This window comes from Callospermophilus lateralis, chromosome 16 (genome assembly GCF_048772815.1).
Source record: "Callospermophilus lateralis isolate mCalLat2 chromosome 16, mCalLat2.hap1, whole genome shotgun sequence".
Taxonomy (NCBI): Eukaryota; Metazoa; Chordata; class Mammalia; order Rodentia; family Sciuridae; genus Callospermophilus; species Callospermophilus lateralis.
In genome coordinates, this window is record NC_135320.1 from 49,991,894 (window position 1) to 50,016,850 (window position 24,957).

At 31.4% G+C, this 24,957-nt stretch overlaps 1 protein-coding gene across 5 annotated transcripts in view; it reads right to left on the minus strand.

Moving 5' to 3' along the window:
• Positions 1 to 1,683: 1,683 nt before the first annotated feature.
• The window catches only part of Triqk (triple QxxK/R motif containing), a 72,003-nt gene continuing 48,729 nt past the window's right edge, over positions 1,684 to 24,957 (minus strand). For all 5 annotated transcript variants that reach the window (XM_076835869.1, XM_076835866.1, XM_076835871.1 and 2 more), the window contains 2 exons: positions 10,024 to 10,109; positions 1,684 to 4,782 (listed from right to left, as the gene is read on the minus strand). In XM_076835869.1, the coding sequence (XP_076691984.1) occupies positions 4,669 to 4,782; positions 10,024 to 10,109 (200 nt within the window). In that variant the 3' untranslated portion in view covers positions 1,684 to 4,668. The remainder of the gene's footprint in view (positions 4,783 to 10,023; positions 10,110 to 24,957) is intronic.

Here is a 24,957-nt window from a genome sequence, read left to right on the forward strand (position 1 = left end):
TTCATAAAACCTCATCTGAAAAAGAAACTAATTTCTGCAATTTGAGACTTAAATATTTTAACCTCATTTTATAAATATGAAAAAAAGTAAAAAAAAAAAAAAAAACTCTGAATTTTGTGGTACCCTGGGACATACAGAGAAGGTAATCCAATGAAGACCTGCCTTGTCACATTCAATAGAGCAACTGCAGAAGCAATTTGTTACAAGCAGATGGATAGCTGAGCACTAAAAGGGATGATAAACTAGAAAGAAATTAGATATTGAAATCAATTTCTTTTAGGCTTATCTTGAACCTTCAGTTTCACACAAACAATTGTATTTGAAGAAGTCAGAAAAAAATGCCATACTAAGAGGGGTGCCCGTGAAAACAGAACTTTACACATGCTATAGCCTTTATAGTCACCATTTACTTGATTGGTCCAAATATTTATAGTTCATTGTTATGACTGCCAAAACTGGCAACCACAAGGATTGTTGTCTCAATTAGGACAGTAAACAGATTGTCTCTTTTTTTAATGAAAAAATCTAAAATGTAATACTTCACAGTTTAACATGTTTATTCATCTAAACGAGCTAAAAAATAATGGTGCGACATCTGTTCGAGAAGCATTGGTACCTCAAATTTTGGCTGCCTCCCTACCAATTTGGTTGTTGTTTTAAAAAATGAAGAATAGGAGGGGGTACTGTCATCAAAAAAAATCTTCTGGCATGTAAAGTATCTTATTTTTCTTGAAATAAGGATCTCATATCTGTTGCTAAGGGTAAAAAAAAAACGTATAACAAGGAGACACTATGCTGAATACGGCTGCAGTTCAATTGTTTTAAATGAATTACTGATCTTCTATGGATATTTCCATACTACTATAATTTTTTTTACATGACTCTCCAAGTTCCCTCTATACCTACCTTTATAGTCAAAACCTCAAAAATATGATAAGAATGTTCCTGTGGGTTCTGAATTCATCTGCAACATTTATTTTATTTTATTTTATTATTATTTTTTTTAATGTTGGTTGTACTGATTCTAGATATGGTGTCAGAGGAACAAAATCTAGCAAACACATTCTATCCAGACTGCATTGGAGTAATTCTAATAAAAGAAGGCAGTGCTGCTAAGGGAGAAGGGGTAGGAATCTTCTCAGAGAAGCCTCAGGTAAGTGTAAAGAAATCTAACTGTTGTTAAGGAGAGAATATAAAATTATCTTAGGTAGTTTCTAGTTCAAGAACCTTATGTTATGATGAAATACATTAAAATTGAATATGTTTTAATTTCAAAAAGTTGATTTCTGAAACTCAGTCAAAGCAGTAGTCACTCTATTGAATTATCATTGATTATATACTTTTAGAACATGCAAATGCTTTAATATTCATATAAACATTATAATAAAATTTTAGATTTATTTTTATTTGGAGAGAAGATGCATGCTAAGTTGAATTCAAACATTGAGCATGTTTTTAAATAAATATGCATACTTGATTTACTAGAAAAAACAATGTTTCTATTTTGTAGCAACCTAAGGCTAGTTATCTTAATTTTCAAGAGAATCAGAATGAAAAAATACCTATATTTGTAGATATAAAAATATGTATCGCAATACAATCAAAGTTCATAAATGCTAAATGCTGTTGATCAATATTATGATGCTTAAATTTTATTTATTAAATTAAAAAATTTTGGACCATCTATACATCAAGAAATCTAGACTCAGAACTAAAATACATTAGCTTAAATTTTAACATGCATTTATTAAATTTATGTGCAGATTATTATGCTATTGGACAGAAATGAGTAAGAAGATATTTTAGATCTTACAATCATCAGTTGGGATGAGAACATTTCTTCTGTCTTTATGAAAAACCGATAAGAGATACTCTTTATATATTTTGCTCCCTTAAAACAACCATCAATCCTACATTTTTGTTGAAATAGTTTTAAAAGAAATACTAGATGAGGTTAGATTTTACAATATTTCCCCTCAGATAATTTATACATTCTTTACCCTAGTCTAAACTTACATGAAAAATAAGAACCAGCAACTCTTCATACTTCATTCACAGTATTTCATAGGCTATATTTCCAGCATTGGTTGGAAATCTATTCTGCAGAGTATGTTAATAAATAGATTTGAACATTCTGAAAAGTCATTATAATTTTTTTTCTGCTTTTGTCTTCTGAATTATTCCAAGCAGTAAATTATTGGAGGGAAAATAACCTGTCTAAAATTTGTCTGATGCCAGTCTCAGATTTCTGCCAAATACCACTCACTATTCAAAAGTGCAATCTCCTGAAACAGCAAAAGATATCACCTTTCCGTCTTCAAAGATTCAAACCAGACTTTCAATCTGGGATTTCTCTTTACTGTATTGGCTGCTTCCCAGGTAATGTGAGTTCACAAAATTTGTATTTCACAAAAACTGTTGTGTAAACATATATCATCTCATGTTACCTGCTATTTACTGAAATCAAAGCTTTAAACCTTTTGGATTTATGGTTTTCTGAGGCCATCATAAATCAATCAGTCATACAAATGGACTAGCTATTGACTCAGGTATCAATAACGTTGGGCAATAAAATTTGCCTATATTTACAGTATATTTAGGCTAACATGTATTACTATCATTTCCCTCCAAAAGAACACCTCATGAATAGAACAGAATGTTAGTTTTTCTCAATATGATAAATTTTCAAACATTTCCAAAAACATAATTATCTATTTTAAATACTGTAAATCCTGTTAATATCTCACTTGTATGGGTAGCTAATAAGCAATTATTACATATCTTCTCATTTAAATTAAAACTGAAAACCAGGAATAATCTTTATTTAATATGACTGTTTTTAACACCATATGGGAGGGAAATAACTAAATGAAAATTGTTCACGTAAATGTGATGGGAGTAGAGGAAAGCAGTATTTCTTGACATGTGGCATGTCACTCAGGAAAGTAAAAGGCCCATCATATCCAAAATGCCAGCTTGGATATTCCCTTGCCTCCCACTTTGCGAACAGACATACCACATGGCATAAAATGCTGCAACCTTTCCTAAAAATGCCACTTGGATTGGTCCACTGTGGTGAGGATATAAGAACTCTTGGTCTGTCTCTTGAGTTTGTGAGTTCAAGAGAAGAATCCAGTAAATAACACTGGCTAAATTTTGTCCTCAGATGTTTGGCATAAATAATCTGTGAGGATATTGGAACCTTTGGCTGTTTTCACACTGATGAAATAAATTATGCTACTTTAAAAAACTCTACAGAGCATAATTTTACACTGTCATATTCAACTTTTTGCAAAAGTACCAAAGATATGTTCTTTAAGAAATTCTTATAAAGCCATAATATTCCTAGGGTATTTATCAAAACTTTTGTCTCTTGGCCACTATGAAAACAATCTGAATACTGTATTTATTCTTCATAAATACCATGTGTACACTATGAAATACATTATGCAGATATCTCAAAATATCTATTTTCTATGTATTTTTATATAAGGTAGTAGTAACAACTCTTCTATGGATATATAATTTCCATTTTTCTAAGCTTTATGTTTTCATGTCTTTTTAAAATGTAGTAAAATTTGATTATCAAAAAAGTTGAATATCCTAGTCATTATGCTCCAACGAGTGGAAAATACATTGAAAAGTTTATATAAAAAGAAACTACATGAGAGTATTATGAGGTACATATTTTCTTCTATTATTTATTTTCCCTAAAGAATTCTAATTGATTAACTCTTAAAAGATAAAATGTAAATTTGGAAAACAACTTTGTGTTGTTCAGATTTAGGACACAACCCAAGAAAATGATTCTGAGTAGATAAGACTTCTGCTATTCTGTGCTGTGAAAAAGACTGCACAATTAAATGACAGATTGTTACATATCTCTCTAACAAGAAGGGCAAACTGATACTGCAGGAAGCCAGAACAACATAATTAAAATAGAATTCCAAGTTTGTATTAATAGAGTAATAAGTTAATTAAAATCAAGATCAACCGAACTTTCTATTTACACCAGTTCAGGCAGCCCAAGAGGGAAGGAACTCTATTTTAGAGACATATGTGACTCTTTGAGCTTCTGTCATCCAGGTGCCATTTCTGACGGAGCACATGTGCACTGAACAGTTGGCAAAGAAGGAAAAGATTACTGTAGATGTATGTGCAGAGAGTATCTCTAATGATATAAAATATGCCTGGAAAGAAAGCAGGATTTCTTTGTAAGAGAAAAATTTCCCATGACTTCTCGATCTTTCTTAGGTTCTGAATGTGATTTGAGTATGTTCCTGTAGATTAGGATACATACTTTTACCTATGATGTATATAGAACAAAAACACATTAAATATTCTGTAAGTGATGAAGTTATACATGTAAGTTAGGTAAGACATCTGAAAACTTGGATGTTATCCATTTTATCTAAATGCAACATGTATAGGGAGCCTGTCAAAACTGACAGATTTATAAATGTATCTGGTAGCTTACATTATACTACATTGCTACATAAGGTTCTTTTCTTGATATCCTATACAACTATTTTAAAAAGCTATTTCAGCAAACTGAAAGTACCAAAAGAAAATATTGAAGATGTTGTAGTTTCAGTACTTTAGAAAGTATTGGTCCCAGTGGGTGCTTTTATAAAATTATTTTCCTTTCAAATACTGATTGCTGCTCAGCTAATCTTCATCTGGGTCCAGATCAGGCTCAACATCCGTGGACAGTCTGAGATAAAAGAAAGCATAGAAAGCCAGCAGGAGGGCCAATATAGCTGCAAGTACAAGGCCAACTTCCTAGGGAAGAAAAAAAAAAGCAGACTTAAAATTGATGGAGAGAGACTGGTTAATGTCATAAGTTTCATTAGATAAAATAACTGTCTTATTCCACTGTGTGGAATTAATCATTTGAATCTAATAATCACATTCTTTTTGTTCAACGCTTTTTGCCATTAAATAAAGAAACTTATTTTGCCCATGTCAGTGCCCATTTCAATGGCAAGTACCTCAGTGGGTGAGTCATTTCTATTATTACTTTTAGTTAACCTAGTATTTTTCCTAATAGTAAAATTAAAAATTATTGTTTTGATAACTTTTCATAGTTTATATATCAAAATGTTGCATGCAAGCAATGTAGTTTGTGCCTATACAGTTTTCTATTATCTGTTTTCTATTTGAGTATGTTTAACTTCATTTGTTGCTTCAATTATATTTGCTATTGGTGATAGCATTTGAACATACAATATTTAAAAAATTTATCATTCCATTTTTAGTGGGAAAAATGGCTACTATAATCAGGTTCTAGATTATGTATCTCTATATATCCTCAATAATTACCTTGTGCAAATTTTAAATTTTAACTTTTAAATCTTATAACTTATCTTGTGGGTGATCAAAAACTTGGTACTCAGCTTATGAAGCAAGATATAGTACAATTTGTCACAACTGTGTAGCATGGTACTAGATATTCCATTGAATAATTTGGTGATTACATTAATCAACTACATTAAATGACCAAAATTTTTACCATATATATTATAAAAGTCATATTCATTCTCAAAAAGTATGTGTGTATGTATTATAAGAAAACTTTCTCAATATTAATATGTCATTTGGCTTAACAACAACAAAAAGGCACAAATAGAATGCTGGACCTGATATTCCTTTTTTTTTCACTTATGTAGCATATCCTTTAACTCTCATTGTTTTATGGAAAAGCAATTTATTTGCATTCACATGAATAGATTTTACATCTCATAAAAACATAAAATAATATGCTACTTAATAAACTTTAAAAACATTAAAATCACTTTTTTTATAATCAACATGGAATTTTCATCTGAATGTTGAGATTACAAATAGATAATTTTATGCAGAGTTTTAGGTTCATAATTAAATTTATTTACATATCCAAGCTATGAAAATAAATAATAAAAATTGTGAGGTTGAAAAACTCAGTGTCAATTTTTTTAAAACTTGGTTTTTAAAATCTGATATATCAATATAATGTCAAATGAAAGTGAATTTTTCTTTGTTACAGTTGGAACACTTTGGCATCTCAAAAGGGCATGGCAGCATCAGACAGGTTTCATTTATTTTCTTATATCCACAGCTGTGCTCCCAGACCCATCTGGTTACACAGCTACTAATTTTAAGAGGATGTAATAAACAAGTGACACACAACTGCAAACTCCATCTGTTCTGTATAGTGGACAACAAAACTGATCAACAGCAGTCACCATTTCATTTGCTCAAGCTTAATGCAAAAATAAAGTTTTTATTCTTGATTGGAGGCCATGTTTCTCATCTTATTGATAATCAACTTTAATTGCTGCTTTTCAACTCTCATTCTTAAAATAACTCTGAATTATTGTTACTGTATACTTCCAGGATATCCAGAGGAATGAAAAAGAAATTTAAGGATAGAAAACAGATGCTATTCATAGAATACAACTTCAGAAAATCCATTAATTCAATTATGTCTATTATACATATGGCATGGGATGGTTTAGAAATATTGGATGGGGAGGTAGAACAAAGAATTTTCTTCAAAATGTCCAAAGATTTGTTGAGGAGACAAGCATATAGAGAAAAAAGTTTGGGGGGTGGGGGTCAAAAAATTGTGAAATTTGAGAATAATGCTTTCAGGATGCTGATGACTCTAACCATAATTTAAAAGACTGATAGGCATTTATGACTTCCCTGCCCCTTGGCCATTTTTAGCTTTAATTCAGAAATAACAAAAAAGAACAAATGTAACATTTCAAGCTGCTCATCTCAGGGGGTTGTTGGCAGGATTTGGTTAACACTGAATATTTTATTTATGTAGCAAAACTTTGATCTTTATTATGATTGTGCCTTTTGAATAAACCTTTTAAACAGAAAATTAACTAAAAACTTTAGATTCTTTTCCTTCAACATGCTAGGAATCACATATATTTGCATTCTAAAAATTTTTTAGTGGCGCTGTAATTCTTAAAACATAATCTTCTAATTGAACAGCAACTAAATAGCAAATATAGTTATGCAAATATTTTTAGATGGCATTCATTTCAACCCCACAGTTTTTATTATTTTATTACTGTGTCATAATGTAGTACATTTTATTTACATTTGTAAGACACAAGAAGTGAATGACTTCTCAATTGTAAATTAGTTATAGACTTTAACACAATCTATTCATACATTATGCTGAAAACATTAACTCTTCCCCCAAAACATTTTCTATTATTAAATGTCTATTTACAAAAAACATTAAAAACATAAAAGGCTCTATTGTATAATTCTTTATATCTCTATACTGTGATTTGCATCAGTACTCTTGATTTAATGTGATACTTAAAATATGTGATTTCTTGTCTAAGTTCTTTCAAGAAAATCATGACTTACTCATTTTCCTTTCCATAGATTTTACAATATTATGATACTTATAGTAATTTCTCAATACATAATGGTTTGAGTAATATTTATATAATCTTTATACAAAGGATACTAAAATTCTGTAATATTTTTAAATCATTACAACACTAATCCATAATACTATCCCCACAACAAATCTGAGAACATTTCCTAATATATGATAGAACCACATAATGCAGAAATAGTTTAAGTAAGGGAAGGCCACTGGAAAACATTTTAGGGAAGTCTTATTTATACAAACTAGATATTATTAATTCTAACATGTATTTTCTCAGTCAGCTAAATATTTATAAATTACTTCCATGTGCTAAGTTCAGTGCTTGATGTTTGTACTGTAATATTAATTCTTTGGACAACATTATATGGGGTAAATGGCATAATCTCCAGTTTACAAACGTTGCAGCCTAGACTTAGCTAGACCATGGCAATAGAAAGGGCCAAAAAAGATGTGATCCAAGCCTGCCTCATCATACGTTCAGTGTTGTTGTCATTGGTGTTATTTTTCTATTTCATGCACTTGTTCATACTCTCTGTAGATTCAAATTATTTAAGCGTAAAACTATGATTCATTCAAAGGAATAAGTAGTAAAGTGATAAAATAGTGTAATATTATGGTCATTCTCTATCAACTAGATAAGAGTCAAACATGTTTGATGTTCATTAGTCCTTAGTTGCTTCTCTGACATTATCAATATGGATAAAATCACTCACTAGGGAAATTAAAAAGCATTAAATGGCAATTGCTGAAAGAAATTTCGTTATTTAAAATCCTATGCCAAAATGACAAGGCAATCAAAGTTTGACAGGGCAAACTAATTAGTATGCCAGATTTGAAATGTAAAACACCTTCATGGTTCTGATTCTAAAAAGTTTCATATCATCTTAATGGGCTCTTCACATAAATTTTCAAGCTAAGTAAACAATATTTAAAGTTAAGGTCTTTGTTTTTCACAGGCTTACAAATCAAAATGACATGCTAGCTTATTAAAAAGGAGTTATGTTTTGATGTCAAAAACTCTTCTGTATATACCTTAAATTGTAAATGAAGTCTAAGAATAAACATTCATAAAGATAAAAATTAAAACTTTTTGAAGATAAATTTTATATTGTTTTTAAAGGGACATTAGATAATTGTATTATAAAGGAGGAGTAAGCTCATACTGAGATCACAATTATTTCTCCAAATTAAAAAAAATAACAAAAATTATAAAGCAAATGGGAAAAAAAGGATATGTATAAAAGAATGAAATACAAATAATTGAACGGCTGCACTATTTCTCAATTCCTAATATATAAGTGCTAATTAAACTTTGCCACAATGAATTTTGTTACACCAGAATTTTCCTGACAAGTGAATAAACAAAAACTCCACTGCACTGTGAAGGATGAAAGTAAGTGACATACTTCCCTGAAAGACAATATCAAAAGGCTCTTAATAGAATAGATAATTATCAAGTAACGAAACGTAAAATAAAAATCTAAGCATTGATTTTAGAAAAGTCATGTCATTGAAATATTTTAAAGGATGAATGAAATTTCATATGAAATTAGAAAAAATCTTCAAAAGATTAATTTCTCTTTTCAACAAAAAGATATTTTTTTCATTAAAAACTGACACATAGCACTAACTGAGGAGACTGTGTTGTGAAAACATACCACATCACATGGCAATGCTTGATCAAAATCAGCAATCAGAAGCAAAAAGAAGGCAGTGTTTCGTGATCATAATAGCAAATTCTGGAAGACAACCAAATATATCATCTGGCAGTTCAACAGCTGTTACAGCTTGGTAGTAATACCTTGGCATTTGCTATAAGCTATAACTTAGAAAAATTGATTTTTCATCTGCCAGATAAAAACCAAAATCTCCTTTTAACATTTTAATATTTAAATAAAATATATGTACTGGTCATTTTTTATTTACACATTTGGTAGTAAGACTGCCAAATTAATTTTTCTAGTTAGTTTACCTCAATTCTAGTACTTGGCCAAAAAATATATAACATAAGCAATAATGTAAATGTAATTTTGTGAAACTTTATTGTGCTAGAATGTTGAATTAATAACTGTTAACATCATTCTCAGTTGCATTTATCCCTCTTAAGCAGATAAACTGGTTTTCTAAAAGGATAAGTTTGGGAATGTCATTAGAATTTCAAAATAGAATACTGACAACAACAACAAAATAACAAAATTATATATATGTATTTATGATCTAAGTATATATGATTACAACTATACCTTAACTATAAAAATAAATTCACTGAAAATGAAAGAAGGGTTTTTGACTAAAGACATATACATCACTGAAATGTTTGAGCAATACACATAGTAGTTAGAGAAAAAAATATATTACAAATTTAAGAAAAACTGGCTTACTTATGAAACATTGTTTTATTTTAAGATATTACCCCCCACCAAAAAAAAAAAAAAAATCTCAGGCTAAGAAGGATGTTTTCCATTAATTAAATTCTTTACAAAAAAATCTTCAATTCTGGCATGGTGTTTAGATTTTGAAATGTCATAAAACATTTAGAATTCAATGTTTATACAATCCAGTTTTAGAAAATGAAATGGCATATACATATGAAATTATAAAGTTATCAAATAGTGATCTACCTTTATGCCTATTGCTGTTTTCTTTGCTTCTGCTTTTAATTTGGTTGCTCGTAAAATTGGTTTGGTTTTTTTATAATCCTGTTTGCCTAGAAAGAAACAGTTTTAGACAATGAGTTATGCTTATATATAATTGGAGCCTAACAGTCATCTAAAATGTTAAAGTATGTTTAAATAGAGCAATTCAGGGACACATAATTCCAAACTTGTTCCTAGTTGTGACAACCATAAACTTGGTACCCAAAGGTAAACTTCTCCTCTTTTACTTCTTCAGGATTAAAACTCTTACAGACATCTTTGATTTCTCTGACAGACATTTTTGATTTGATGTGCAATTAATGTTAAAAATTATAACTCATTTTGTATTGTAATCTTATGGTAAAGGGAGTAAAACACTGGGAAGAATTTGGAAACAAATGTATAAATGAGGATATATAAGATCTTATTAATAGGAAAAATTAACTTTTGCCTTCATAATTGAATAATAGCTAATTATAAACTTGTATAGATATATTTAGTATTCATACAATCAATTTGAGAAGTATTTACTAGTTTTCTCTAAGAGACTAAAGGAATGTGTAAAATAATTTTGGTCTCCTGAATTCATTAGAAAAATATGTACTTAACTTTTGTTTCCTCTTAATAGAGGATAGAACTAATGTGTATAGATTAAAGACATAGGACACCTATATTTTGATACTAGTCTCAATCAATTCTATCATGTTTCACAGTGAAAGATGAGCAAAACTGAATTATCACAGAATTTCTACTTTGGTATACCATCTGGTGACATCACCAATAAGCTATAAAAGAGATGACATACAGTCTGGGCAGAAAAATAGATTTAATAATAACAATAACAAAGGCATTAACTAGATAATATACCATCAGCTAACTAAACTCTTAACTAGGAAGAGAATCAAAAGAAAATCTAATATAATAGTTTGATGTATTTTTTCTGATTGGGAGTTAACATGGTTAGATAATCTATTTCACATTTGCAATTTGCCTTTTTGTTTCCATCTTATTCCTTTTCCTTTTAATGATCAGCTTCTTCCAAAATTTACCCATACATTTCCTTTATCTAAATGATACAACTTGTAACTTTAATTTCCACATCCTCACAGTGAAATAAATCTGAGAGCAGTTTACCTAAAGTATATAAAATTTAATCTGCAATAAAGCTGTTATATATATATATGTATGTATGTGTATATATATATATATATATATATATATATATATATATAACAGCAGAATGCATTACAATTCTTATTACATATATAGAGCACAATTTTTCATTGTGCTCTGGTTGTATACATTGTATACTCACAGGAATTCATGTTTTCATACATGCACTTTGGATAATAATGATCATTGTATTCCACTATCATTAATTACCCCATGCCCCCCCCTTCCTTCCCCTCCAACTCCTCTGCCCTATCTAGAGTTTGTCTTTTCTTCCCATGCTCCCTCTCCCTATCCCACTATGAATTAGCCTCCTTATATTGAAGAAAACCATTTGACATTTGGTTTTTTGGGATTAGCTAACTTCACTTAGTATTATCTTCTCTAACTCCATCCATTTACCTGCAAATGCCATGATTTTATTCTCTTTTATTGCTGAGTAATATTCCATTATGTATATATGCCACATTTCTTTAAATCCATTAATCTATTGAAGGGCATCTAGGTTGGTTCCACAGTTTAGCTATTGTGAATTGTGCTGAGATAAACATTGATGTGACTGTGTATCTGTAGTATGCTGTTTTTAAGTCCTTTGGGTATAGAAGGAGGAGAGAGATAGCTGGGTCAAAGGGTGGTTCCATTCCCAATTTTCCAAGAAATCTCCATACCGTTTTCCATATTGGCTGCACCAATTTGCAGTCCCACCAGCAGTGTATGAGTGTACCTTTTCCCCCACATCCTCGCCAACACTTATTGTTGTTTGTATGCATAATAGCTGCCATTCTGTCTGGAGTGAGATGAAATCTTAGAGTGGTTTTGATTTCCATTTCTCTAAATTGCTAGTGATGATGAATATTTTTTCATGTATTTGTTGATTGATTGTACATCATCTTCTGAGAAGTGTCTCTTAAGGAATAAATCAGTTTCTTAATATGTCTGCCAATGATTTAGAAGCACCTTTAAAATTTCATACAGATTTTTAGAATTTGAAATGGCAGAAATAAGAGAATCATATGGATGGAGGCAATGTAGAAATGCCATAGTTGTATTTATTAGACACATAAAAATGTTTTTGGCTAAAGAACTATGTATTATTATTATTTTAAGGAAGGCATATGTTCTTTCATTAACCACTATAGTACACCAGATATTCTGAATCTATGAGCAGAAGCTTAATAAATATTACTTGAAGATGTGGTTTAATGATCCAGAAATAAACCAATTGTAAAAATGTATATCAAATGATTTAAATGTAAGTGATGGAATAAATAAAATGCAGAAAAATATCACTCTGACCCATTTTTAATTAGGAACATTTAATTTTGGTAAAAAACTTTGACAAGTTTTCACTCTAATTTCACATCTGAACAGTCAAATTATTCATGTCATTATTCCTGCTGAGCTATAAACAGTTCAGAACAATGAAAATGGTGACACATCAAATGCTTCCACTCAGGGTTACAAAGCACATTTCTAATAAAAATCTAAAAAGAATTTTGATGATTACAGATTTGAAGTCAAAGGTGATTTCTTGTTTTATCCTGTATATATCTTAAAATAATCTCTGGTACAAAGAAGGAAAAAATAAGTGAAGAAGAAAGGTTTACTTTAACCAATACAATTTCCATGCAGATATGCAATTTTTTATTTTTTAGACCATATCAAACTGAAATTTTTTATGTCTTTTTTTCCTATTTTTTTAATTTTTTTACTGGTACATTATAGTTGTACATAATGGTAGGATTCATTGTTACATATTCATACATTCACACAATGTAATAATGTAATTTGAACAACAGCATTCCTCAGTGTCTCTCCATTTTCCTCCCTCATCCCTCTTCCTGGTCCCTTTCCTCTATTCTCCTAATCTCCTTTTGATTTTCATGAGAACTATTGCCCCCACCCTGCTTTCCCTTCTTCCATTCTAGATTTCTCCATTGTGTATATACACCACATTTTCTTTATCCATTCATCTGTTGATAAACACCTACACTGGTTCCATAATTTGGCTATTGTGAATTGTACTGCTATAAACATGGAAATACATGTATGGCTATAATATCCTGAAAGTACTTCTTGAGAATGAACACTAGGGAATAGAATAGCTGGGTCATATGGTGGTTCCTTTCCTAGTCTTTTGAGGGACATTCATGCTGATTTTGATAATGGTTGTACTAATTTGTAAATCCCATTAACAATGTAAAAGTGTTCTCTTTTTTCCACATCTTCATTAGCATTTAATTCCATATGTATTATTGATAGCTGCCATTCTAAATGCAGTGAGTTAAAATCTCCATGTAGTTTTGATCTCAGATATACAATATTTTTGCTAATATGTCTGTCATAATATAGACTCAAATATATCTCAGAGAGTCAAAGTGAGAATTCATCACTCTCCTCCAAGTGCCATATAATCATTGGTAAATAATGTATTATATTTCAATTAAACTCCTATATCCTCTTACGAGAATAATACTTCTAGATTTGTATTAAAGTTGATATGAACATTTGAAACTGTATTTATAATAATAGATGGTATTAAACATGATTGTACACCTGGTACTCTTCCAAACAGTGCATCTGTCATTAATTTAGCATTCTCCTTGCTGACTATGATATCCAAAAGTATATGTTGCAAAATGTGGTTTTGGTCTACTAAGTGAAAACATTGACAGGGGCATCTGTTCAATTCTTCATAAATGAAAATGTCTTAACATATAATGAAATAAGTTTACAACAGGTGAATTTCTATGACTTCAAGATAGATAATATGCCATTATTACTTAAAAACAAAATATGAAATTCTCTACCTTCTGAGTAGTAACACCTAGGGAAAAATAATAATCTAGATTTTATATGTAGACTATTCATTTAACACAGCTAGGTCTGATCTCAGTTATAAACACAAGTGAATAGGGGTACAGCTCAGTGGTAAAGCATGTAGTTAGCATGCACAAGGCCTTGGGTTCAATCTCCAGGACAAAAACAAAAACAAAAATAAAAGTATCTGTTCAATAGTTGCTTAGCAATTTCATATAAAAGAAAAAGAAACTGTTACTCAAGCCTAAAAAGCCAATCTGAGTCCTCAATCATCCAGTTTGTTTGTCCTCAAGGATACCATTCATTACATAATTTCTATATTTTCATTTCTTATTAAAAGGTTAGGTGACAAGGTCTTTCTCAATTGTACATTTCTGATCAACTGATTTATGCTTCCTTCCTCTAGTCTAATTCCATAATACTGTTTAATTTTGAAATTATCATACATTGAAATTTACATTTTTCCTTTTGATATACATTTCTATAAAAGGTAATGCAAGTATAGATTCATGTAGAATAAAATCAGGATACAGAATAGTTGCAGAACCTCTCAAAACTGCAACATACTATATGTTTATAGTCCCTACTTGTCCACCAATATTCCTAGCAACCACAGATCTATCATCCATTTCTGTAGCTTTTCCTTTTCAACAATGTGGCAATAAGTGACAATACTCTCATTCATTTAGTGTAATATCTTTGTGATTTACTGAAGTCATATAATCAACACTTCATTCTTTATTTCTAAGTAGTATTCAATGGTATAGTGGTATCAGAGTTTATTGATTGACTTACTAAAGAGTATTTAGGTTACTTACAGTGCTAAGCAAGTATGATTAGAGCTATTATAAATGTACATTATTATGGTTTTAAATATGAGGTGGTCCCCAAAAGCTCATGTATAAGACAATTCAAAGAATTCTAGAGGTGAAATGATTGGGTTATGGGAGTCTTAACCTAATCAGGACATTAATCCACTTCATTAACCTGGGTGGAAACCATAGACAGGTAGGGTGTGGCTGGAGGAGGTAGGTCACTGGGAATGTACCTTTGGGGATTTATATTTTGTCTCTGGTGAGTGGAATTCTTTCTGCTTCCTTGTTACTACGTCCTGAACTACTATTCTCTGCCACACCCTTCCACCTTGAGGATATACCTCAATTTGGGCTCAGAGCAAGGAAGATGGTCTTTTATGGACTAAGACCTCTGAATTCATGAGTAACAAACTTTTCCTCATATAAAATTGTTGTTGTCATGTATTTTGGTCACAATGTTAAAAAAAAACAATTAAAATAGAAAGTGGTACTGAGAAGTGGGGTTGCTGCTGTGACTAACCTGATGATGTGGTTCAGAAGCTTTTGGAGCTTTTTGGAATTTGTGGCAAGAATTTTGAAAAGTTAGAGATGCAAGCTGTAAAGGTTTAGATTATTATAACGGGAGCTTACTGGGTGATTCTGGTGGAAGCTCAAAAGACTAGGATGCTGATAGAACTGTGGATAGTAAAGATTAGGCTCATAAAGGTTTCACAGGAAACCAAGGACTCAATTGGAAATTAGACTGGAGGTCATTCATGTTATGTTACGGCAAAGAAGTTGTCTACATTTTGCTCAGGTCCTATGACTTTCTGTGAGGCTGAATTTAAAGATGGTAGACTAGTCTGAAGGAGAAAATTCCAAGGCAGAATTGCCTTTAGTAGGTGACATGGGCATTGCTGGTGGCTTTTAGACAAGTTTATTCTGAAAAATTATGATTAGAAAGGAAAGAAGAAAGATTTGATAAACTTGCAATTTGGTCAAAAAAGTGTAAGTAAGAAAGTGTTAAAGGAATGACCCAAATACAAGAGAAAATATAGCTTGAGGGCATTTCAGAAATTTGCAAGACTATACCCATCTCCAGGCTCAAGGGTATAAAAATAAAAATTATTTTGAGGAGAGAAGTGGGGCACCATGCTTACACAGTGGGATCTAAGACATTGTTTCACCATGCTCAATGGCCCTGGGACTCCAACTGCTGCTGTAGCCATGGTCCCTGGAGTCATGGCTACTGCTAGAGATGGTGGCAGACCTTGGTGTCAACCATGTGGTGCTGGTTCTGCAGGAATGCAGGATGCAGGAGTTAGGGAGTCTTAGAGGTTTCCTGAGATTTTAAAGGAAGACCTGAGAGGCCAGGCAAAGTGTAGCCAGGTCAAAGTTCCTGTTGGCTGCCCCTGAAAGGATGATTCATAGAGATTTAAGAAGGAAGCTGCAGCTTCAGTGGAGAACCCTGAGATGTCAGTACCATAGAACATCTGCTGAGGAAAGCTGAAGAAACTGAGAAGAGACAAGCTAAGAAAGAGCCTATGTGGGGCTATAACTAGAAAAGTCATAGGAGAGGCACTTCATAAGTCCTTTGGAGAGAATATCATGATATCATGTGCCCCAGATGCTGGAGGTAGAACTATAGGACTTGTTTGCCCAGCTGAATTTTGGTCTTGCTTTGGACTCATCCCTTCTTTCTATGTCCCTATTTCTGCCTTGTGGAATAGAAGTGTTTATTCTGTGCTTGTATATGTTGCATATATGTAACTTGCTTTTGAGTTTTACAGGGGAAAACATCTGAGAGTTTGCCGTGAGTCTCAGAGGAGACTTAGGACTTGGGGCTTTTGGGTAATGCTGAAACTGTTAAGACTATGGAGACTCTTGAAAATGGAATAAATCCATTTGGCATTGTGATAATTGGATTATGAGACCTTTAACCTTTTCAGAGAATTAAGACACTTGAATGGATTAACTGGGTGGTAACCCTAGGCAGGTAGGGTATGGCTTAAGGGTCACTGGGGGCATGAGTTTGGGGTATATATTTTGTCCCTGGTCAGTGGAGCTCTCTGCTGCTTTGCTGCCATGTCCTGGCTTGTTTTCCTTTGCTATGTACTTCCACCCTGATGTTCTGCTTCACCTCAGCTGAAACCAATGGAGTCAGCTGTCTAGGAACTGTGACCTCTGAAACCATGAGCACCCAATAAACTTTTCCTCCATTATGTTGTTCTTGTTTGGTCTTTTTGTCACAGTGGTGAAAAATCTGACTAAAACACAGATGTAGAGATCTTTGTGTAAGCACAAGTTTTCCTTTATATAGGGTTAGACTACTGAGTCACAGGATCACGATATATAATATATATAAAATTTTGCAAAAAAACTGACAGCCAACCCATTTCCAAAATAGTTGTATCATTCTGCATTCTCATTTGCAATGTACATGAGTTTGGGTAGCATCACTAATACTTGGTACTGTTTTGTCTAGGTTAACAAATTTTGGCATACTATCATTTATTGTATTCAATTATAATCCATTTTATTTCCATAAGGCCATCCCTAGTGTTAGTAATTTGCATTTTTTTCTCTCTTTTAGGTAGTCTAACTAAAGGTTTAACAATATTTTTAATATTTCTAACTGCTACACTTCTGGTTTTGTTAATTTTCTATTCTCTATTTTGTTCATTTCTACTCTAATCTTTATTATTTCTTTTCTTCTGCTTGCCTTGAATTTGGTTTGATCTTCATTTTCTTGTTGACTTAGGTATAAAGTTATTGAGTTAAAATTTTTTCTTTATTAATATTGTCTTTAACACATATGAATTTCCACTTAAGTACTTGTTATGGAGCATCCCCCAAAAGCTCATGTGTTCAAGAACAAGACAAGAATGCTCAGAGGGGAATGGTAAGATTATAAGAATTATAACTTGATCAGTGGATTGACCCACTTGAATGAGATAATTGAGTGGTAACTATGGACAGATAGGGTGTGGTTGGAAACAATAGGTTATTGGAGGCATGTCTTTGTGGTGTATATTTTGTCTCTCTCTGCTTTCTGGCTGTATGAACTGAGAAGATATCCTCTGTCATGCCCATTTGTTATGATTTTCTTCTGCACTTTGGGCCTAGGGCAATGGAGTTCACCAGTCATGGATTGGACCTCTGCAACCATGAGGCAATGTATAAACTTTTCCTTCTCTTAAGTTGTTCTCATTGGGTCTTTGGGTCACAGCAATAAAAAGTTAAAAACAGCGTTGCTTTAGCTCCATCTCTAAAGTTTTATCTTTTGTTTATACTCATCACGAAGTATTTGCCATATTATTTCCTTGCTCTTTTGGTTATCTAGAACAGTATTATTCAAAAAACATTTAAAAAATTTAATTATATAAACTGCTTCTGTCAGCAATTTCTAATTTTATTCTATTGTGCTAGAGAATAAATCACATAACTTCAATTTGTTTGAAGTTTTTAAGACTTATTTTATGGAGAATGTTCTATGTGCAGTTTAAAATATGCAATCTGCTCCTATTGGGTAAAGTGTTCTACAAATCTAGTTGTAGCAGTGCTTCAGTCTTCTATTTCTTTTATGATTCTCTGCCTAATCATTCTATTGATTATGGAAAATGGAATATTAAAGTCTCCAACTAATATAGCTTAGTTATCTATTTCTCACTTCAATTATGTCAGGACTTGTTTCCTGTATTTTAGGGATCTTTGCCAGGTGCATACATGTTTATAATTGTTATATCTTCCAGAAGAAATACCTCTTATCTTTATAAAATGTCCTTTATTTCTACTAAAAACTTTTTTCATAAAGCTTATTTTGTCTATTTGAATAGCCATCCTGGCTATTGGGGTACTGCTTCTTAGTTTATCTTTCTCATTCTTTTATGGTCAAATTATTTTGATCTTGAATCTAAAGTGTGCTTCTTGTAGACAGGATCATTTTTTCTTCTTATTCTACCATTCCCTGCCTTTTGGTTGAAATGGTTATTCCATTTACACCTAATACAATTAATTAATGATAAAGATGGATTTCTGTTTGGGTTTTTTGTTTCCTATTTGGCTTCTGACATTTTGTTTCTCTCATACTGTTTCATTTTGTGTTCATTATTTTCTAGTCACTTTTAATTCCTTTGCTTTCTTTTTTCCTTTACTACATTTTAAAGTTATTTTCTTAATCATGTCAGCTACTGAAATATTATCTCATTTTTTTGTTCATCTAAGAATGGCTTAATTTCTCTCTTTGTTTAATAGTTGTGCTGGATACAGAACACTTATTTGATATTTCTGTGTTATCAGCACACCATAAGAAATGGATACTCTCATTGCTTTCAATATTCAATCTTTCTTATGGTTCTTTTTAGTTATACATGACAATAGGATTCATTTTGATGTAATTATAAAAGCATGAAATATAATTTATTCTGATTCAGATCCCAGTACTTGACTTTTTCCCTCCCTCTACTCACTTCCTTCTACTCTACTGATCTTTCTGCTATGTACTTATGGCTTTTTAATTTTTTTTATTTAGCATCTTATGGATGTACATGATGGTGAGATTCACTGTGGTATGTTAATATATGTACACAGGAAAGTTAGGTCAGATTCATTTCACTGCCTTTCCCTACCCCATTCCTTCTCCCTATTTTTTCTTATTGCTTTTATGTAGAACAGATTTTCAGCCTCATCCCCTACTTTTAATATCATGATATTTGAAGTAAATTTCTTTATACAACCTATATTTGGGTCATTTTTAAAAGATCAATTTTAAAAAAATGTATGTCCTTTAGTACCTTTACTATGCTTAGATCATTTATATTTAATGAAACTATTGATATGGTTTATTGAGGACTATCATTTTATTGCTTCTCTTTGCTCCCTTTGTTTTTTAGTATTTCATTTAAATCATGTATTTTGATTTCAACTATATTTCTTAGAATGTTTTCATGGTTGTTCTTGAGACTATGTGTGTGCATGTGTGTGTGTGTGTGTATGTGTGTATGTGTGTGTGTGTGTGTGTGTGTGTATAAAACCTTTCAGAGTTTTATTCTTATTTTCTAAAATAACACAAGTTATTTTAAAATTTTTTAATAATACAACAGATTTTACATTTTAATATAATGGAAACAAGCAGTGAATTGCTTTGTAGTCATAATTCAGTTAATGATTGCTTATCTCTTTTTACTTTGCTGTTCTTACATTTGAATTCCATGAACATGTGACATTGCTAGGGAAGTTTATCTAGATAGTGGACTTTTAATAATTCACACATTTACAAGTGTATATACTACTGCAGAACAGGTATATTTTTCTTAATAAAATGTCAGGCAAGACAGTGATGTCCTTGCTTACAAAACTACCAGATTATGATGTGTGTACTTATTATAGTTTGGTAGTTTTGAAATAAAAAGTGAATGGACAGAGGGGAATGAAAGGAGGGGAGGGGGCATAGGGATAGGAAGGATAGTAGAATGAATCGGACATATTACCCTATGTGCATATATGATTATTCGACTGGTGTAACTCTATATCATGTACAATCAGAATGAGAAGTTATAATCCATTTATGTATGATGTGTCAAAATTCATTCTACTGCCATGTATAACTAATTAAAACAAATAAAAAAATAGTATTAAGCAGGAAAAAAGGGTGAACAGTAGATAGATGATAATTTGTCATGTGATAAAAAGTACAAAAAAAGAAAAACAGAGCAAGGGTAGATATAAGTAGATAATAAAGAGGAGATATCTACTCTTTCTGATAGGATAGTCACGGATGTCACTTGAACAAATATTTGAATGAAGTTAGAGGGCAAGTGTATATGTTAGAAGCAATTCCAAACACTGAGACCATTGAAATTTAGATTCAAAAGACACTAACATAAAGGGGAAGAGAGTTTAATAGGCCAGATAATTAAAAATAAATATTTCCTAATGTCAGACTCAGAACAGAACAGACTCTTGTGTTCATTTTCTAATTTATGAATGCACAGGGTCAAATGATGGCCTGGGAAATAAAATTTCCAGCTTGGTTTTCTGATGTAGAATATAAAAGCTATTTTAAGAGTAAGGCTGAAATACCAATAATATTCCCCCTTCTTACTAGAATGATCTCAAAGACAATGAAATTTTAGAGATTGACTATATCAATAAAACTTTAAATACATAGTCACCCTATTTTCACAGACCTATTCATCATGACTAGTTGATCATGAAAATCTTGTAGAATTTTCTTAACTGTAGCAGAATAACAAATTTCTTATCATGGGTCATAACTATATATTTAATTAAGCTAATGTATTTTTCTACATTGTAATCACAGCAACTGTAAGAGGCTGTTTTTCTTTAATGGAAGGCATAGTTGTATACTTATAGTCCTATAGCAGAAGTAGATCAACTGTACATCTTGGTGTTCAATCTGAATCCCAGAGATATTAATGGCTTCAGTACTATACAACATATCAAAAAACAAGGATATGAAATAAGCTTTGGGGAAGACTTTGAAAGTGCTGAGAAACCTCTTCAGATATATACATAAGAGGGAGAAGTATGAACCTTCTCAGAGATTTGCCACATAAATGTGATTCATGGAAGTTCACTGATGTAAAGTACGTCAGGATTGTCTCCCAGAAGTAAACCTGCCATACTCTGCCATCCATTTACCACTTGAAAGTGGCATAGATACAACTTCTTAAAAAAACAAAAACAACAACCAAAAAAAAACACACACTAGAATTATTTGATAATGGTATGCATCCATATGTATGACCCAACATTCTTCTACTCAGTGAACATTATAGAGGAACTCCCGTACATGTAAACTGATAAGCAGACATGTATAAAAATATTCACAGTAGCATTGCTCATAACAGGATACATAGAAAAAAATGTCAAGAAATTGAGAATAATCTAATTTACCTAAAACCAGAACAGGTAGAAAAATACCAGTATATACAAACAAGGGAATACTAAAAAGAACTGAAATTAAGTAAACTATACCAACATTCATTAAAAAGAATAAAACTCAAAAACATGCTATGAAGCAAAATATATATTATATACATTGTGATTTTATTAATATCAACTCAAATTTTTTTTTTCACATATTTAGGTAGCATAATCCAAAAAGAGACTTAAAAAAATCAAGATCATGGTTGTTTCTCAAAGACATGGAGTATTGTTGCAATAGGGAAGAGGCATACAAATAGCTTCTAAGCTAATAGTGTATGTTTTATGATTGATACATGGTTGTTCATATTATTATTTAAAAAAAATCTATAATGCACAGTTTTTTTGTGTTGGCCTGAAAAGCTATAGTGTTGAGTAGCGCATGGGTCAATAAAAAATTATTCAATAGATTACCAGATAATCTACTATACCTCTTGGAGTTTATGAAATGGCAGAGTCAATGGAGTCTGAAGACTTTTTAGCTGAGACAGAAATAAGTCTTTAGTGGATCCCAATAAAAAAGAAGTGAAAAAGTCTTTAAGGTTTTGGAACACTGCCATACCTTCTTCAGTAAGTATGACTGTTAAGAAAAAACTCCTAGATTCCTACCAAACTGTTGGAGATTCCTAGATTCCTACCAAACTTGGTCATGAGATTATCAGATTTAAGCTACTAGTTATGAACTGAGGGTTATCTAGATTAAAAAATCATAAAATTGGGTACATGACTGTAATATTTTTTTAAAAAGTTTACAGATAGCTCTTTATAATGTTTTGACAACAATTGGATGTAGACTGTTATGCTATTATTGCTAACCTTGGAGATGACCCTAAAGTACAATGAAAAAGGGAAATCCCACTCAAATTGTGAGTGGTATATTTTGTTGTGCAGTTTATCTAGAAGAGAGGTAACTTCAGAAAAGGCACAATACTTGTTTTCCTCAATAGGAAGTTTTGGATTTTTAATGCTTATGGGTAAACATGGAAAATTTAAAAAAAAACAGTGTTGGCTAGGACAATGTATGCTTGTTATCAAGGATAAATTGTCTTGTTAATATACAGGAAATATCAAAAGGAACATGGGGAGATGTGAGGGAATCCTGGGGTTAACTACTATGACCAATCTTAAATTTAATGATATTTCCATCTAACTTTATAACCAGGGTAATCACCAAGAGCTTAGAGTTTCAGAAATGAAGATAAAGATACATTCTAAACTCAAAGACTTAAGCAGACGAAGATGATTATTAGGGAGAGGATCTAGAATAAAGTATTGGAAGAGGGAGGTCACAAATTAAAATTGTTGTGATGAGCTAGAGAACTGAGAATGGTAGCCTGAACCTACATTCTTGTTCTTGTTCCCTACAAAATCACCATTATCAAATTAAAAAAAAAATTCTTCCTCTTCCTTTAAGGTTGGATTGGCATAGCACCCCTGTCCTCGCACCACTCCTCCAAAAGAGGCTGAATATCACTTGCAATTGTAGACTTAGAGGACACCAGTTCAGGTTTGGTTCAGATATGCATCTAGGTACTTGCTGAGGATCCTGGAGATATCTTTTAGATTCTGCTGAATTATTTCCATTGTTAAGTAACAGAAATTGAACTTGGAATAAAATGAAAATGAGAGAAGAAGGGAGAAAGTGGAGAATCAATTTTGCCAGGACTCACAAGAACTGGGGGAATAGAAAAGACTTGGACACTTTTCCCTGAGATCACTTTAATCATTTTTATCATACACTAAAAAATTACCTATAAGATTTCTTCCAATTACAGAAGATATAGAAGACTTAAGATCCACTCAGTAATATGGGTATAGATCCCAACTCAGACAACTTTACCAAGCTAAACAAGTCTACCTCTGCATTCTACTGTTAAATTAAAATATAAATATATACTTGAAAATGTATGGTATTCAGTATCAACAGAATTTCATGCTTTAAGTCTTCAACAGGATTATGAGTATCAACTAAAAGCAAAATCATAATTAAAAATCATACATCAATACAAAAGATTTTCAATTATGCCTACAATTTTTATAGCAAAGATTGTTACACTAATATTCATAATTTTTATTTATATATAGTTTGCAGATAATCTTTAGTATCTGTTTTAAGTAAAATATTTAGTCATTTTTAGATACAATTTCTAATCGGTGAATATTATGTGTTAGAAGTTCATTTGTTTACATATTAAGTATGATTAGAACATATTTAACTTAAGCCTAAGCACCATCTCTATAAAGAATCACATATTTAAGTAGGTACACAATATAATTACTAAAACATATATTAATGTTTATGGATATAACAACATATTTAATAAATCTCATAAATATTTCAGTACTTCACTATTGCATTTATCACTACCCCTTTTATATTATTTTAAGAAAGAATAACTTATATGCTCTACTTAATTCAATATAAAATCTTTATTTATGTCAGAAATTATTACATATTCAAAGCAATAGTTTTAACTATTACATGCTTTTACCTGGAAGTTGCCTTATTTTAATAAAAGATTACTTAACTGCTTTTTGTGCCTTCCTGTTCAATTCTTTACCCTTGTCCAGAAATAAGACTACATGTTTGCCCTTTGTTCATACTGCTGCCCCAGCTCATTACCATGTGAATATTTGGTTATTGTTTTATAAATGTTCATTTTTCAGAAGCTCACTTTTTTCCTTTCTCAACGTGAACTTTATACTAGCCACATTCATTATCAACGTGGCAGCACTGCTCTTCCTCTGCCTTTGCTGCTTTAAAAATTAATGCACTGTTATTTTCTGAATACTGCATAAGCTGCTTATGAGTACATTATGCTATCAAGCAAGCACATGCAGAAAAGCTTCCTAAACTGTTATTCTTTCAATGAAAATACAGCTGGTTCTGCTTCAAAGGCACATCTTTTCACCTGCAAATGGACTTGCTCCTACACTTATTCCTCAATTCATTGTCTTTTATTTGTGTCTGGAAATCTTTAATTGCCTTTAATTAGAAAAAAGTAAATTCAGTGCTTTAATCTTGCAAATACATTCAATCATAATTCTGTCTGGGATGAATACCAAGTTCTATTCACTCTCTGATCTCTATAACAAAGATATATAATTTATTGTCCATTTATATAGACCACACCAATTAAGATACAATAGAAAAGCAGAGAGATAAGAGTCAAAATATTTGAAAAGA